We start from the raw sequence: 13,635 nt of genomic DNA on the forward strand, positions 1-13,635 counted from the left end.
TATATCTTGAGAGATATTAATATCTCACATTAATGTCATATAACAGATTTAGACAACTTTATTATTGACGCTGCATATAGGAACTAAGAATATGTATTTTTAGCTCCCAAGCCTCTTGACTAGGAGGCTACAATGATATCAATATCTCATATTGGCTAGAAGTCAAAGAAAAAAAGAAAGATGAAACAGGGCTACCATTGCCGACCCCACCTTATCTAAACTTGCTCCACGCATCCAACCTTCGGTCTAATGGGCTGGATGAATTCAAGCAGGGACAGCTAATTTAAGATGGGCATATAGAGTTTCGAAGAAGAGAGATGAGAAGATAGGGAGAGACTAGAGAGTGGCGCCGAGTTGAAAACTGCTCAGGAATATTGCTCATGGAAAAAAATATTCATCCCTCTTCTTGGATCTCAAGTTGAGTGTGCCAGAATGCTTTAAGTTTCTGAACTATAAAGATCTTCTGCTGCTAATAGCATGGAGCCATATATTTTTTTCTCCAAAGTAAATACCTCTCATATCGAATATGAAAAATGCAAATGAAATCATTTGCACAATATTTATGCCTAGCTACTTAACTTTCCACCGCCACCATCTAGTATCTATCAATTTCTGCCAACTCTATAGCTATTGACTCTTGAGCAGGAGGGCAGTAAAGGTCAAATAAGCAAGGGCATTATGATCATGACCCCAACTCCCAGTTTTCGTAGAGTAATTAAGCTGCCGTGGTCTTTTCATTTTTGGCAGCCATATGCATGCTTGTTCTAATCTCCTAACCTATTCTAATTTTCATCATAAAAGGAAAAAAACAAAACACTTCTAATTAATTCCCTGGCTTCCGAATACTGCATCTTACACTATATTGAACGTTATCCTCTTGGAATCATAATTTTATGGTGGTTTCCCAGCTACCATTCATAGATTTACAAGGGGCAACAGACATTACGTAATATCCATAAGTATACCTCTCATAATGTACAAGTTGAAAAGAAGAACACTCATGATTTCAATTATCAAATTGCCATGATACCCTGTGCACGATATACATATGGGTGGCGATGAGGTTGATGACAAATGCACACACCAATATAGCAATCAATTGCAGTGCACATATAGGAGGAGATACAGTAGATGGATTAGACATTTAAATGGGCCATCATAATTGATGCATGCGAGACCTAACGTCAAGGATGGTGTGCATGTTTACAAGTTTTTACAGCACTTGAAGAGGCAGGAGAAGAAGAGGAATTCCATTTATTTCATCGTTGACTATTGCTCTACTCTCGTGTGTGTGTGTTCTGAGTAGTAGAGGTAGTAAAAGAAGAAATAAGTGAAGAGTCCTGTGAGTGTGGTTCTAGTCATGCTCTCTTCGATTAATGGCTTCTCCCTTCTCTCCATTCAAAAATGGCATGATTAGGGTTAGAATTTGCCTACACTATCAAGCATTACAGGCGTGTACGGTCAACATTCATATATATTTTCGGACCAAAGGCATAGGTATGAATTAATTACATATGCATAATTTCTCTGGCATGTCCAATTGCTCCTTCGACTTGAGCTCCTCAAAGATTGGCTTTCATTTTAATCAAGATATACATAACCAACCTTGTTACCTTACCGAGAACGTTCTGTGGCTGATCTCAGAAGGGTAGCACTCCTTAAAATCACTTGATAAATGAAGAATCTCTGCTATAATTAATTTATTTCTCTAACTGAAACAATCATAACATGAGAATTATGAGCGTTAAACCAAATTAACCAAGCAATTATTATCAAGGGATTTTTCACCATAATATATATATTAGTGTGTGTGCATGCAAGATCCATTGATCAGTAGGTCTTCTTCTTCTTCTATAGTTGGTGCAATTGCACATGTCAGGCTAATTATCTACCTGCATTAACAATTTAATATCATTGCAGCCATTATTAAGTAGTGGAGAAGGTCAAAGAAAGAAATGAAGGTAGTTGGAATACATGTATGTGAAATATCTACTAGCAGAAGGGGCTGTGCAACAAAAACAGCGGCCTAACCTCTAGTATCACTTGAGACTCCCTCCTTGCCTCTTTTTTTCTTCTTTTTTTTAAATAAAGACAGCAACAAATTCATTCCATTGGTTCATAATCTGCAAGTACATAATAATTATGGTACGATCATGATCTACTTGAGATCCTATTATAGAAGAGCTTAATGTTCAATACGTGTGTAAATATAATTTAAGGTTTTTTTGGGTTCTTTTTTTTATTTGAGTTTTTTTTTTAGTTTTATTATTTAATATTCAGTTGATCGGGATAAACTTCATAGTTTCTTTCAGTTGATTTTCTATGAGGTTATTTTAATTTCATGGCTTGAATCATGGGTTTGATAGGTTATTTCAAGCTGATTTAGACTCTTTTTTGTATTTTTTTAATTTTTTTTAATTTTATTCTTTAACATTGAATTAATTGAGAATTGAACTTTAAAATTTGTTTTGATTTTCTTTCAATTGGGTTATCACAATCTCATTATCCAAGTTTGACAAATCAAACCGGCTTATTTTTTTATTTTTTTTAATTATTTTTTTTAATTTTATCATTCAATATTGAGTTGATTGAGAATTATACTTCAAAATGTTTTTCGATTTACTTTTTATAAGGTTATCGTGGTCTCATAACCCGGTTGTAGATTTTACATGTTAACTTGAATTGACCTGAGTTGACTTAATATATTGTCGTTTCAATATTAAAAAATATATATTATCTTGAAATTTTTTTAGTTAAATTATGTGTTTTTCAATCTTTCAAGTTGCTTTTAAACCTGTCAAATTAAATGAGTCATACCGATTTAATCTCTACACAATTTATTTTTTTTAAAAAATTAAACTGATCCACAGCAAATAAATGATCTAGTGTACATATGCACAGTGAGTTATCATGAACTTATTCCCCATTATTTTCATTTCTTTTTTTCAGCCATGCATCATTTGTCCCAAACGCAGAGAATACTAGTACCAAGGAAATGGTGGGGTTTTCAGGCCCTCAATGTCAAGTCTGACTCTTACATTTGTGTTCAAACCAAGTATAATGAAACATACAAAAGTGGAGCAAGGAAAGGGTGGAAATGAAGATGCCACCTCCCCCCTGTAATGGTCCACAATCCCAAAAGTCGAGAGAGAGAGAGAGAGAGGTGAGCTCTTACAATCTCTACATTGCATTAGGCTTGGAATGGGCCATAAGACAAGGTGATGCCAAGAAGCCACTTGTAATCAGCCTAATCATCCATGGATGCTTGCTGACATGCAACTACGAAGTGCCATCTCAGAAGGACCATTACAAATTTCAAACATAAACTATAGTTAGCTTTTCCTAACGAATCAGATCTTTTCAAATCAATAGCTTTAACATGAATACTACTCATGCTCCATTGGTTCTATTAATTTTAAATTTTGTTACTCCTTAAGGCCAAGTGTGCAGGAGATGATCAAAGAGAAGCTTCCGTGATCTTAGGCTTTTCTTTGTTACTTTCCTCATCCATCATCGATAGAAGGGGTAGCTTCCCATTGCAATCATGAATCCAATATGACATCATTGCTATAGAAGATAAATCTATCTCTCTATCAAATGCATTCCCACCATATGCCCTAGATAATCATGCACACTGTCATGACACAAAACCACCTGTATATATAGGAACTTACATCCCACCCTCTTTTCTCAATTCGCTTTCTTTCATCTTTCCACTAGCAACAAATATAATGTGCACTAACGGAGTAGAGAGATTCCCTTCTCCTTTCCACCCTTCAAAAAGAAGGCAAAGATCAAAGAAATGTAAGGTTCAAGTTATTGGGCTCACCTGCAGGTATGTCTTACCATGCAAAAACTAGCATCTGCTTGTAACGCAACCTTTACTGTCCCAAGTGTTTTGATGTTTCATTTGCTGTATAGTTCTTACAAAAAATACGTGTTTGACGTGAGGAATTTTCCTTGTTCTCTCTCCTTGTGTAAAGCAGGAGGTCAGGATATGAAGAAATGGAGGGGAAGGACATGGGGCTAAAGAACTTGAAGTTGTGTTTAGAGAACCACAGAATCGTTGAAGAGAACGAGAAGCTGAGGAAGAAAGCAAATCTTCTCCGCCAAGAAAACTTGGCCTTAATGTCTGAATTTCAAAAGAAATTCCCTCATTTGGATCGCTTATCCACCGCCCTACTTCTTTTACACAACACTAGCAAAATGTAACATAGTACAGACTAACAACTCTGTTTATATCTCTATCTCTCGGTAGTCTTCCATTTGTTTTTATCTTTTCTTTGCGGAATCAAGCATGTTAGTCACAAGATGTAATGAATTTTGCCTGGAAGTATATGTTATATAAATGATGGAAGCTTCGTATGTTTGCCAACTTATAAAATAAAATATCAATGATTCTCTCTCTTCTTCTTTTTTTCCCTTTTACTTTGGAAGTTGATGCATCACCTAAATTTCAATGATTCTAGTATTTGCTTATTTTTTAAGCCTGAAAATGAAACTGGGAAAGACTTTTTAAACCCAGCAACTAATCAGATACTTAAGCTTATCATCTTGAATAGCTGCAATGATACAGTGAAAGAGTGACAAGACAAGTGTTCTTCGAACGCATAAAGGAGGCTTTAAGACCCTATTTTGTCGTGCAAACAATCTTTCCCACCTTAACTCATCTAGCTCTAGCTGTAGTATTACTATAATTAAACATCTGATCCAGTCCCTGGAGTCTACACATAAATAATACTAACCTTTTCCATTGTTAATCTGTTATTATAATCTTTTTTTCACCTTAACCAAGAAAGCATAGTAAGAAAAGGGCATTCCAAGTCTTCACCCACATCTTGCATGCAACTATGAGTGCAAGGAGCTCTTAAGGTTTCCAGGCTCCAGCACTCTGCATTCAATGCTTACTTTTTGCTTAGGCTGTTCTTTGCTTCTGTGAGAATTTTTGCTTCAGTGTTTTGAAAGCAAACGAACGAATATTAAACATAGTGCGTTTATCATTTAAGAGTGCGTTTATTTTGAAGTTAAAAGAAGTGGGTGAATTATTACTTACCTGGGGATGCTTTATGTGCCAATAAACTGAAGGTAAATTGTTGGTGAAAGGAGAGAAAATAAGGGTTAAAAATATATTGGAGTGTACTTTTTGAGGGGAAAAGGAAAAGAGAAGAAAAACTTACATATAATAGCTGCTGGTAATAACAACTCTGAAGGGGTAACAAGGGTATTGTTAACTGTCTTAACAATTCCTTCCCCCTAAAATTAGACCAAACAACTGAAAAACAGAGATTTTACTTTCCAGAAGACATAATTGCATACAGGCTCTGAAACCGTCAGAGATTTTTGGGGCGTTCCTCTGATGACATGTGTATACGGAAAGCAGCAATGCACATTGTGGCATTACCTATTACTGTCAGTGCAGCTTGAAGAGCTACTAATACCTACACCTCAGAAACAGACTACAGTTATTTTCCATATTCTATATCTATCCGAGAGAAAGAAAAAAGAACCGCTAGTTGTATTACAATAAGGTGGATGCATGTAAATAATCATGCTCTATATTAAGGGAAATACTTAAACGATCATAAAAATATGATGGAATGGGCCAGAGAGATGCTCTGAAAACAGTAAAAATCAAGTTCAATACCAGGCAGCACACTGTGGTGACAGAAAGGGGTGGCAATCTCTGATACACCCAGCATTGATTGAACTTGAGCCAATTTAAAGTAAGTTTGGTTTAAGTTGGTCAACAAGAATATTCAACGAGCAAAATCAAGAGGTCAGATTGGTCAATCACAAAAAACAGCAGTCCCCACAGCTGAAACACTGGCTAGATCCAGGATTTTGGGCAAAAATAATTATCAGAAACCAAATTAATTTTGATGTTCAAACCAGGATCCAGTTCTACAAGTATTATAACTTTGACAATAACTGCCTTCTGGCTTGATTTATAAAATTCAGCTAGATTTCTTCGGGGGTTTTTTCCAGATTCTTATGTATTTAAATCTCTTCAAACTGCAGCTTAATCTTTCCCTCGGTTAGCACAACCCCTATTTGATACCACAGAGACAATTTGGGCTGTTCAGAGTGAAATATCCCAGTAGTTCTTTCACAGATAAGAGTACAATGGTATGTTGATGGATACATGTGACATTAGGAGCTGTATGGCATTTGATTTTCGATGAATGATGAGCAGTGAAAGGTGAAAGTGAAATAGAGACTATTGTCTCTCTCAAGAAAAAAGGAGTGAAATAGATACTGTATTTTGTAATGGACGTGTATAAAGGACTAGAGATATCTATTCAAGCTAAATGTCATATTCATTTCCATCTATGCTCCCCGTAGGTTAATCTAAAGCCCCATTTGATCAGTTCATTTAAGATATTTCCAGTATCTTGATTAATTTATCAATTTCCAATCTATGCCTGTATGAAACAACAAATGCATTTAGCCATGAAATGATGCAACTATTGTTACCTCAAGAGACTCAGAATAAAAGGAAGGAAATAAATTCAACGATGCTATGCAAATGTATAACGTAGAGCAGTAACATCCATTTCTAGCTAAGCATTGTATTCGATATTATCATGCCATGCATCAGAATCTAAACTCCCATTTGATTAGTTCATTTAAGGCTGTTTCCTGTATTTCAATTGATCTATTTATCTCTAATCTGCACCTGTGCAAACAGACAAATGCCTTTAGCCATGAAGCAATGCAACCATTCTTACCTCAAGGGACTCAGAATTGTAGAAGAAATGCCATGTGCATGCACAAAATGCTCCACCAAGTAAAGGAACCTAAAAATTAGTTGACTATAGTTAGACTAAGAAATTTAGAAATAAAAAGTGTATTGATTTGACTCGAATAGTACACACACAACAACCGCAGACAATAAAGCAATCTCTACTAAAGCTGAAAATCTGAGTACGAAATCAATACAATTGAACAGAGTGGATATCACCCACATCTCAAAGACATTTCCTATCATATTTGCATATTTGTAACCGTTTCCCCTCAGTTTAGACTACTCTAAGGTAACCATTTCCCAAATAAATTAAATGCAAAATTCTTACAACTTATGTAACTGTAACCAGTGGAAAATTAACAAACAAAATCAGAATTGGCTACAATAAATTCAGGTCTCAAAATAACAGTTACACCTGAGCAACAACCTATAAAATAAAAGTTTTTCACCATAAAATCTTGAACATACTCACAAGGCAAAAAATATTTATTAGCATGCTCAATATTTGTATGTTATTACCTGTTTCAAGACTTGGAAAAAAGTCTGGAGTGACTCGATATGCTAAAGTAACAAAAAAAGATCACTGGGGACGAGATACTGATTTAGCAAGCAGTTTGGAAGCAAAAACAATCCATATATAACAAAGTTATCAATTAAGAATTGTCATCGAAGAAAGAAGAAAAAATGGATCAGCATATCTAGAAGTTTTAACAAAAGGACAACTTTAAAGGTCATTTGAGCACCCCACTGTAATCAAAAGAACCTTATGGTTGTTAAAAAAAATCTCAATCCAATATAATAAACTAAATAAAAATCATGAAGGCAGTTCCAAATTGCCTCAAGGAGACATTGTGGGTTTCAGGCTAGGGACCAAGTTGCAGCAGTGATAACAGACTTGCATAATGTTTGTGTTCTAATCTGCGCCTTCAAATCTCCGCTCCCCCCCCCCCCCAAATCAACTTAGAGTAACGGTCTTTCAATCATTGAAATCTTTAAACCAGAAGGATATAGCAAAGCAATTCAAGACAGCCTTCATTGCTTCACCAATTTTAAAACACGCCAAAATCCAGATACCAGAATAGCAACATCAAATTTGCAGTTCTTTAAAGCTTTAACTCACCATACCCCAAGCAAGTCCCTTCCACGATTCAAACCCCGATTTCTCCCCATATTGCCAAACCAATGCCATTGCTGCAATCCTGTTGATAAGAAAGTTCGCTGTTAACATCTCTATTATGGGCACAAAACCATCAAAACAAAGTACAATTAAGTGCAGTGTTTTACATTGTTTTCAAGAAAGCACTAAACTTTAGTTTTCTTTTCCTCGTTTTACTCAGCAATCAAATATAAATCAAACAAGATAAGGCCAGTGCATCTAGTTGTTAGCTAAATTATTCAGTTTCCGTAGAATGATAATCCAATCTAATCAACTCAAAAATTAACAAAAAGAATATTGCCAAGAAAATCCATAAGGCAAAGCAATAATACTATACACTAAAACCCAGCACCAGAACTACAAGAAGAAGTAAGGGTAATTTGAAAACTCACCACTCAACTACACTGGAAACGTGTATAGCCCAGGTGGGCAAAGACAGTGCATTGGCGGGTTCACTGAGTTGACCCAGCAAAGGCAACTCAGTAGCTGATGCTGGTTCCAATGCTGTCAGGGCCACACCTGCCCCAAGAAGACCCACAAAACCAAACCTGGATAGTTTTTGGGTCACGGGTTGGGTTTGGAGAGTGGTAAGTGTAGGGGCAGGTGGAGGAGAGACAGAAGAGAAAATGGTTTGTTTGGATTTACGAGGGAAAACAGGTTCCGGAGAGAACAATGATAAGGTTTTTGTTGTTGTGGTTGCCATAGTGTTTTTTTTTGGTGGCGGGTAGTTTGAGATTCTTTTGTTGCTATTATTTTGAGAGACAAGTTATTTATGTACCGTAGTAATGGAAGAAGGAAGTTGAGCGTGTGTGTGCGGTGGTGATATTTTTTATTTGAAAATATATTAAAATATTTTTTTTAATTTTTAAAATTTATTTTTAATATTAATACATAAAATAAAATGATTTGAAAATATAAAAAAATACTAATTTGAAGTAAATAAAAAAAATTATTTTTTTTTAAATACAAGAATAAACAACATTATAAAAGACTTGACATTTAAGATTGTAAGATGGATGGTTACAGTTATTTCCTTATTATTTTTTCATGATAAAAAAAACCAATTTCATGTTTTATCAACCAAAAATCACTTCGAAAAACACTTAAACCATATATTAATTATCTAAAACATTCTAGGAGTGATGATACTAGCACTCCATCTTTTTCCCATTTAAACGAGTTTCTTGATTAACATGGAGGTTGGGGTCAACCCATGCGAAGCCATCGATAAATGATATTATTCGGAAAACTTGATGCTGATGATGGATAATAGGACAAAAAAGTCAAGTAGATATTTTCATGTGTCAGCATAATACAACTTGACGACGACAGAACTGCTGAAGAGCTCAGTGACTTCTTATCAGAGATGTGAACCATAACACCAGAAAAAGGAACCTCTTTTGTTCTTTAGACACACGAAATCAAAGGGTGCCATGCCACCGTATGTTGCCTCCAAGCGATACCACCTTCAAAAAACAAAGAGCTTTTGAGTTTTGACAATTTCAGAAGCATTAAATGCAAATGTACCCTCAAACAATGGATTTCATCGACTTGCAGAGGCAATATCTCATCACATTGCTTCCCTTTATTCTTGGATCAAAGATGGTGAGAGAACGAAACCGCCTAAGGTATGATTACAGACAGCATAGGACAAACTTGTGGTTTGCAAAAGCAATTTTCCACTCAAGTGCTATTCTTTCTTCTTGGACCAAAGCATGACAAGGGAAAATCCCACCAAGGACATGATTACTGTCTGCAGTCACACAATGAGCTGATAGTTCTCAGAATTCTGTATGAATATGAATGCCAGATAATATGATGAAAGAACAACCCAAATCTAAATGATATGCGTCGGTCTTTTTATGTAAAAGCATTCGACACAACATCAATTGCAATTCTAAATTTCTAATCATCTTAGCTTTTAAGAAATTCAAAGCTAAAAAAGTCAACGAAATGAATGGTGTGGGCAAACCTAGAAAATAAAGGGTAACATAAACCATTTGCTAATCAATGCACTGATCCAAAAATAAGAAAAAGAATGCCTCTGTGGCCGGGGCTTCTGTCACGTGCAATGCAATACAATAAAAATGTCACTCTCCTTTGTGATGTATATACATAAGAACCAAGTGTTAAGGATTAATCAGTGATAAAAATGGAAAAATCTGAACCAACGAGATAACTTTCCCCTGTTTAGTTTCCCGTTACAGTTGCCTCCATTGATGAGAAGAAAGTGTGACCAGACTATGGAATGAACTGATTACTATCAAACCTCAGAGAGAACCATATGGAGGATCACTACACATAATGTTGCTTATAACAGAAATTATTGTTTAATTGCTGAAATTAGCAACCACAATTCGCACCAGATTTCTTTGTTAAAGATAATCGTCAACTAAAAGCAAATGTGAAGTTTTAACTTACAAATACGGCTGGGTGCACAGCAACAAGTGGATCTTTGAAAAACTTGTTAGCAAGAGCGAGAGCTAAAAGACTGCTAGCTCTGCATTCCTGCAAAGGAAAATATTGTCCACTAGAGGAGTATAATCCATGAAAAATGACATAGGTGAAAAGGAAGGTGGTAAGTGTCTCACAGGACATCGTTCTCTGCAATGCTTTTAAGTAAGATGCCTCGGGGAAGACAAGACCAGTAAAAAAATAACCAGCAACAAATGCTGATAGATGAAATGCAAGAATGAGGTTATCCCAAAAGGTGACATAACGGGGTCAACATTAATAGCAGGTGGTGCTCCAACACAACAAGCTGTTACTAGTACTGATAGTGGCGGCAAAAATGGATGAATAGCATGCAGTAGACAAATGTGGAAACAACCTGCAGGTACAAGTAAATAAGACACAATGACATCTCAAGGAAGTTAATCTTAAAAAAGAAACTTGTTTGGATTGAGCATAACACCTGTTTACAAGTAAGCCTGCAGCAATCGGAGCAACTACAATCTGCGTAATGCTGTATACCATGAGCAAAAGTGATAATAATGGCGTAACAAAAACTGCAGTAGCTGTGGACATATATATAGATGTCATGGCAATGCTTAGAGGAGCCATCGTAGAGTCTGTCAAGAAAGTAGCATAGTTTGAAAGCTGAGCTCTGCTAACACAAGATACCAACATGATCCCAGCACCTGACACGTAGATGCACAAGAGGTATTGGTACACTCTCAATTAGAAATCAGGTAAGCACAACCTCACCTATTGGCATAGGAAGCCCAAATACCGACATGGGAATTCTGCCAAGGATATATTCTTATCATTCTGAAAAGGTTCGAATATACCTTATTCTTTTATCTTATTATTTGTCCATATTTAAAATAAATTCATCAAATAAATATTAATAATTACTCATTAAGTATTTTAGAGTTTCTCGTGGCACTAATAATAGGAGAATTGGGAAGTTAATAATTTTGATACATTTCTAAATTAAAAACATTTTAACTATAACCATTACCACAATTCTAAACAATTCAATATATTCTTATCTATTAATAGAGTTTTCAGCCCGTTCAGTTGTTTGAAAAGTGGAGTCTTTACTCCTTACAATTTTTTTTAAAAAAAACTCTTTTAAACTTTTTTTTTCAATTAAAAACATTTTAGAAATACATTATAAATTCCAATAAACCCATATGAATACTTAGAAAGAAAAAGAAGAGATGATTAATAATAAAGATTATACCAGATAATTTAAATAGAAAGAGAGACTGTGAAGCATGTCACCATAATTACGGGTCTGGAAAACAGAGAGAGATGGCAGAGAAAAAGAAGCAAGAAGAATGATTAGGACGAGACGATTTAGATTGGTTAAGAAGATGAAATTACTAACCCAACTCTGAATAAAATATTAAAAACAATTGTATTCCTTATCTTCCTGTTAAGATTGAATTGGATCATGGGTATAATTTCTCTTTTTTCTGTAGGTTTTTGCTGATGTAAGTGGGGCGACTCAAGTTGTTTGGATGCCTTGCTCCCCTGCCATGTGTTTCACCGTGTATGAACTGGAATATATATATATATATAGACACACACGCACATGATGTTATTCAGAGAAAAGAAACCTACGCTTCTCAATGATTTGATGAATCTTTTGACGAGTGATTTTGGTACAGCGCAGGATTCTGTCATCTCTTGGAATGCAAGTTTTCTCAGTAAATGAAATCGGTACCTTCTTCCTTGTCCACTCAATTGAAGTCATTCAAGAAGCAAAGAATAAATTCCCGATGCTTTAGCTAATGTAGATCAAAGGGCTCGATTAGTCTTTTTCTGGTCTCGGGTTGGTGCTAAATGATTTTATTGTTTTATATTATCATCTAAGAAAAACAATTAGAGAAATAAATATTTTTATTATGTAAAATTAGATTCAAGATTGAGAATAATTTTTTTTTTAATTTTTAAAGAGGGATTAATGTTTAAAATTTGGTTTGATATCACATTTGCAGTTATTTTTTAAAATATTTTTTTTATAATATATTAAAATATTTTAAAAAAATTATTTTTGACATGCTGAAATAATTAAAAACATAAAAAATTAATTAAAAATAAAAAACAAAAAAAATTTATTCACGGATACTTTCATTCCAGTCCATGGATTCCCAAATTAACGCACCTAAGATCCCTAGTGTGTTTAGGAATGTAACATGATTGAGTTTGGTAGCTTTTCTTCTTCTTCTTTTTTCCTGTACAACCTGGAATAAAAAAACAAGAAAATAATATAAAACTTGTTTTTAATGATAATATTTTGTATATTAAATAAATTATTAAAAAAAATAAAGCATAACCTAGTTTTTGAGCTTAAGATACATTATATTTAGATATTGTTTAAAAATATAATAGTGGTTATTTTTAAAAGTATTTTTTATTTAAAAATATATAAAAATTATTTTTTTATTATTTTTAAAAAATTATTTTTGGTACTAACCTATTAAAGTAATTTAAAAAAAAATTAACTAAAAATAAAAAATCACCGAATACGGTTTCATCCACAAAAATAAACAGCTACCGAATGCCTGTCCTTTTCTCACCACACGCGTCGAACAAGACCAAACAATTAAGAAAAAAAATATCACATCCTGCTGTACCTTAGCTGGATAGCAAAAACCCCAACCGAGTCAATGAAAACGGAAACTCGGTCACCAACTCAGCGTCTTAAAACGGACTCCCTTGACGGTGAGGCCACGACAAAAATAAAAATAAATCAACACCCGCACTCCATGTTATCAAGACATCCAATCACATCACGCCACGTACCTCAACGGATTCCCCCAGCGACAGCGGTCCTCTTCGGCCAGGTCCTGAATTTACCACAACTGTAAGCAAACAACCTCAAACGACAGCGTTGTAATGGCTGGATTGTAAATTCCGACACCAAAAAAAGCCAAAAATGTAACGACAAAGTTACTTAACAAAGGAAAGGACTGAAAAGCCATGCGCGATCACCCTACGTTTTATAATTTATCAAATAAATAGTTATGGTCCTCTAATTTCAATGAGAAATTGAATTTAATTACTTCCACGCAGCCCTACGAGGAGATTAGAGCTAAAAATTGTTCTTACTTGGAATCAGAGGGGTTGATTTGACATGATTGAAGGTAAAGGGTGTGATTTTAATCAGTCTGCAAAGTATAGGTTCCTCTTAGCCTAACGGAAAGATTAAAGTTACTAAAATATCAAGGTACAAGGCAAAGGTTCCCTAAGAAGTAAAAAGACACAAAAACCCGTGGCAGTG

General features: G+C 34.8%; 1 protein-coding gene and 1 pseudogene across 5 annotated transcripts; both read right to left on the reverse strand.

Moving 5' to 3' along the window:
- Positions 1–1,456: 1,456 nt before the first annotated feature.
- Positions 1,457–8,673, reverse strand: LOC133686683 (uncharacterized). Of its 5 annotated transcripts, none has more exons than XR_009840064.1 (6): positions 8,294–8,673; positions 7,866–7,944; positions 6,729–6,797; positions 5,178–5,438; positions 2,032–2,123; positions 1,457–1,892 (listed from the first exon to the last, which is right to left on the reverse strand). XR_009840064.1 is itself a non-coding variant. In XM_062106991.1 (4 exons), exons 1-4 carry the CDS (start codon positions 8,602–8,604, stop codon positions 5,331–5,333), a joined length of 567 nt encoding a protein of 188 aa, XP_061962975.1. In that variant the 5' UTR covers positions 8,605–8,673; the 3' UTR covers positions 5,108–5,330. The 5 variants fall into 5 exon arrangements, 1 of the variants encoding a protein (XP_061962975.1); XR_009840070.1 differs by adding an exon at positions 5,054–5,079 and having other exon boundaries at positions 1,457–2,123; XR_009840076.1 differs by lacking the exons at positions 1,457–1,892; positions 2,032–2,123 and adding exons at positions 2,906–4,948; positions 5,054–5,079.
- A 226-nt stretch (positions 8,674–8,899) lies between these two features.
- On the reverse strand, positions 8,900–11,111 carry LOC133683546 (probable sodium/metabolite cotransporter BASS6, chloroplastic; annotated as a pseudogene).
- Between the last annotated feature and the right edge of the window lie 2,524 nt (positions 11,112–13,635).

The sequence above is a fragment of the Populus nigra genome, chromosome 1 (assembly GCF_951802175.1).
Source record: "Populus nigra chromosome 1, ddPopNigr1.1, whole genome shotgun sequence".
NCBI lineage: Eukaryota > Viridiplantae > Streptophyta > Magnoliopsida > Malpighiales > Salicaceae > Populus > Populus nigra.

Bases quoted from the DNA above. Each gene is read 5' to 3' on its own strand.
- LOC133686683 (XM_062106991.1), bottom strand. From the start codon at position 8,604: ATGGCAACCACAACAACAAAAACCTTATCATTGTTCTCTCCGGAACCT. The intron at 6,798-7,865 runs GTGAGTTAAAGC...ACTAATTTTTAG, and splicing joins AGGGACTTGCTTGGGGTATG to GTTCCTTTACTTGGTGGAGC. The intron at 5,439-6,728 runs GTAAGAATGGTT...TCTGAGGTGTAG, and splicing joins ACAATTCTGAGTCCCTTGAG to GTATTAGTAGCTCTTCAAGC.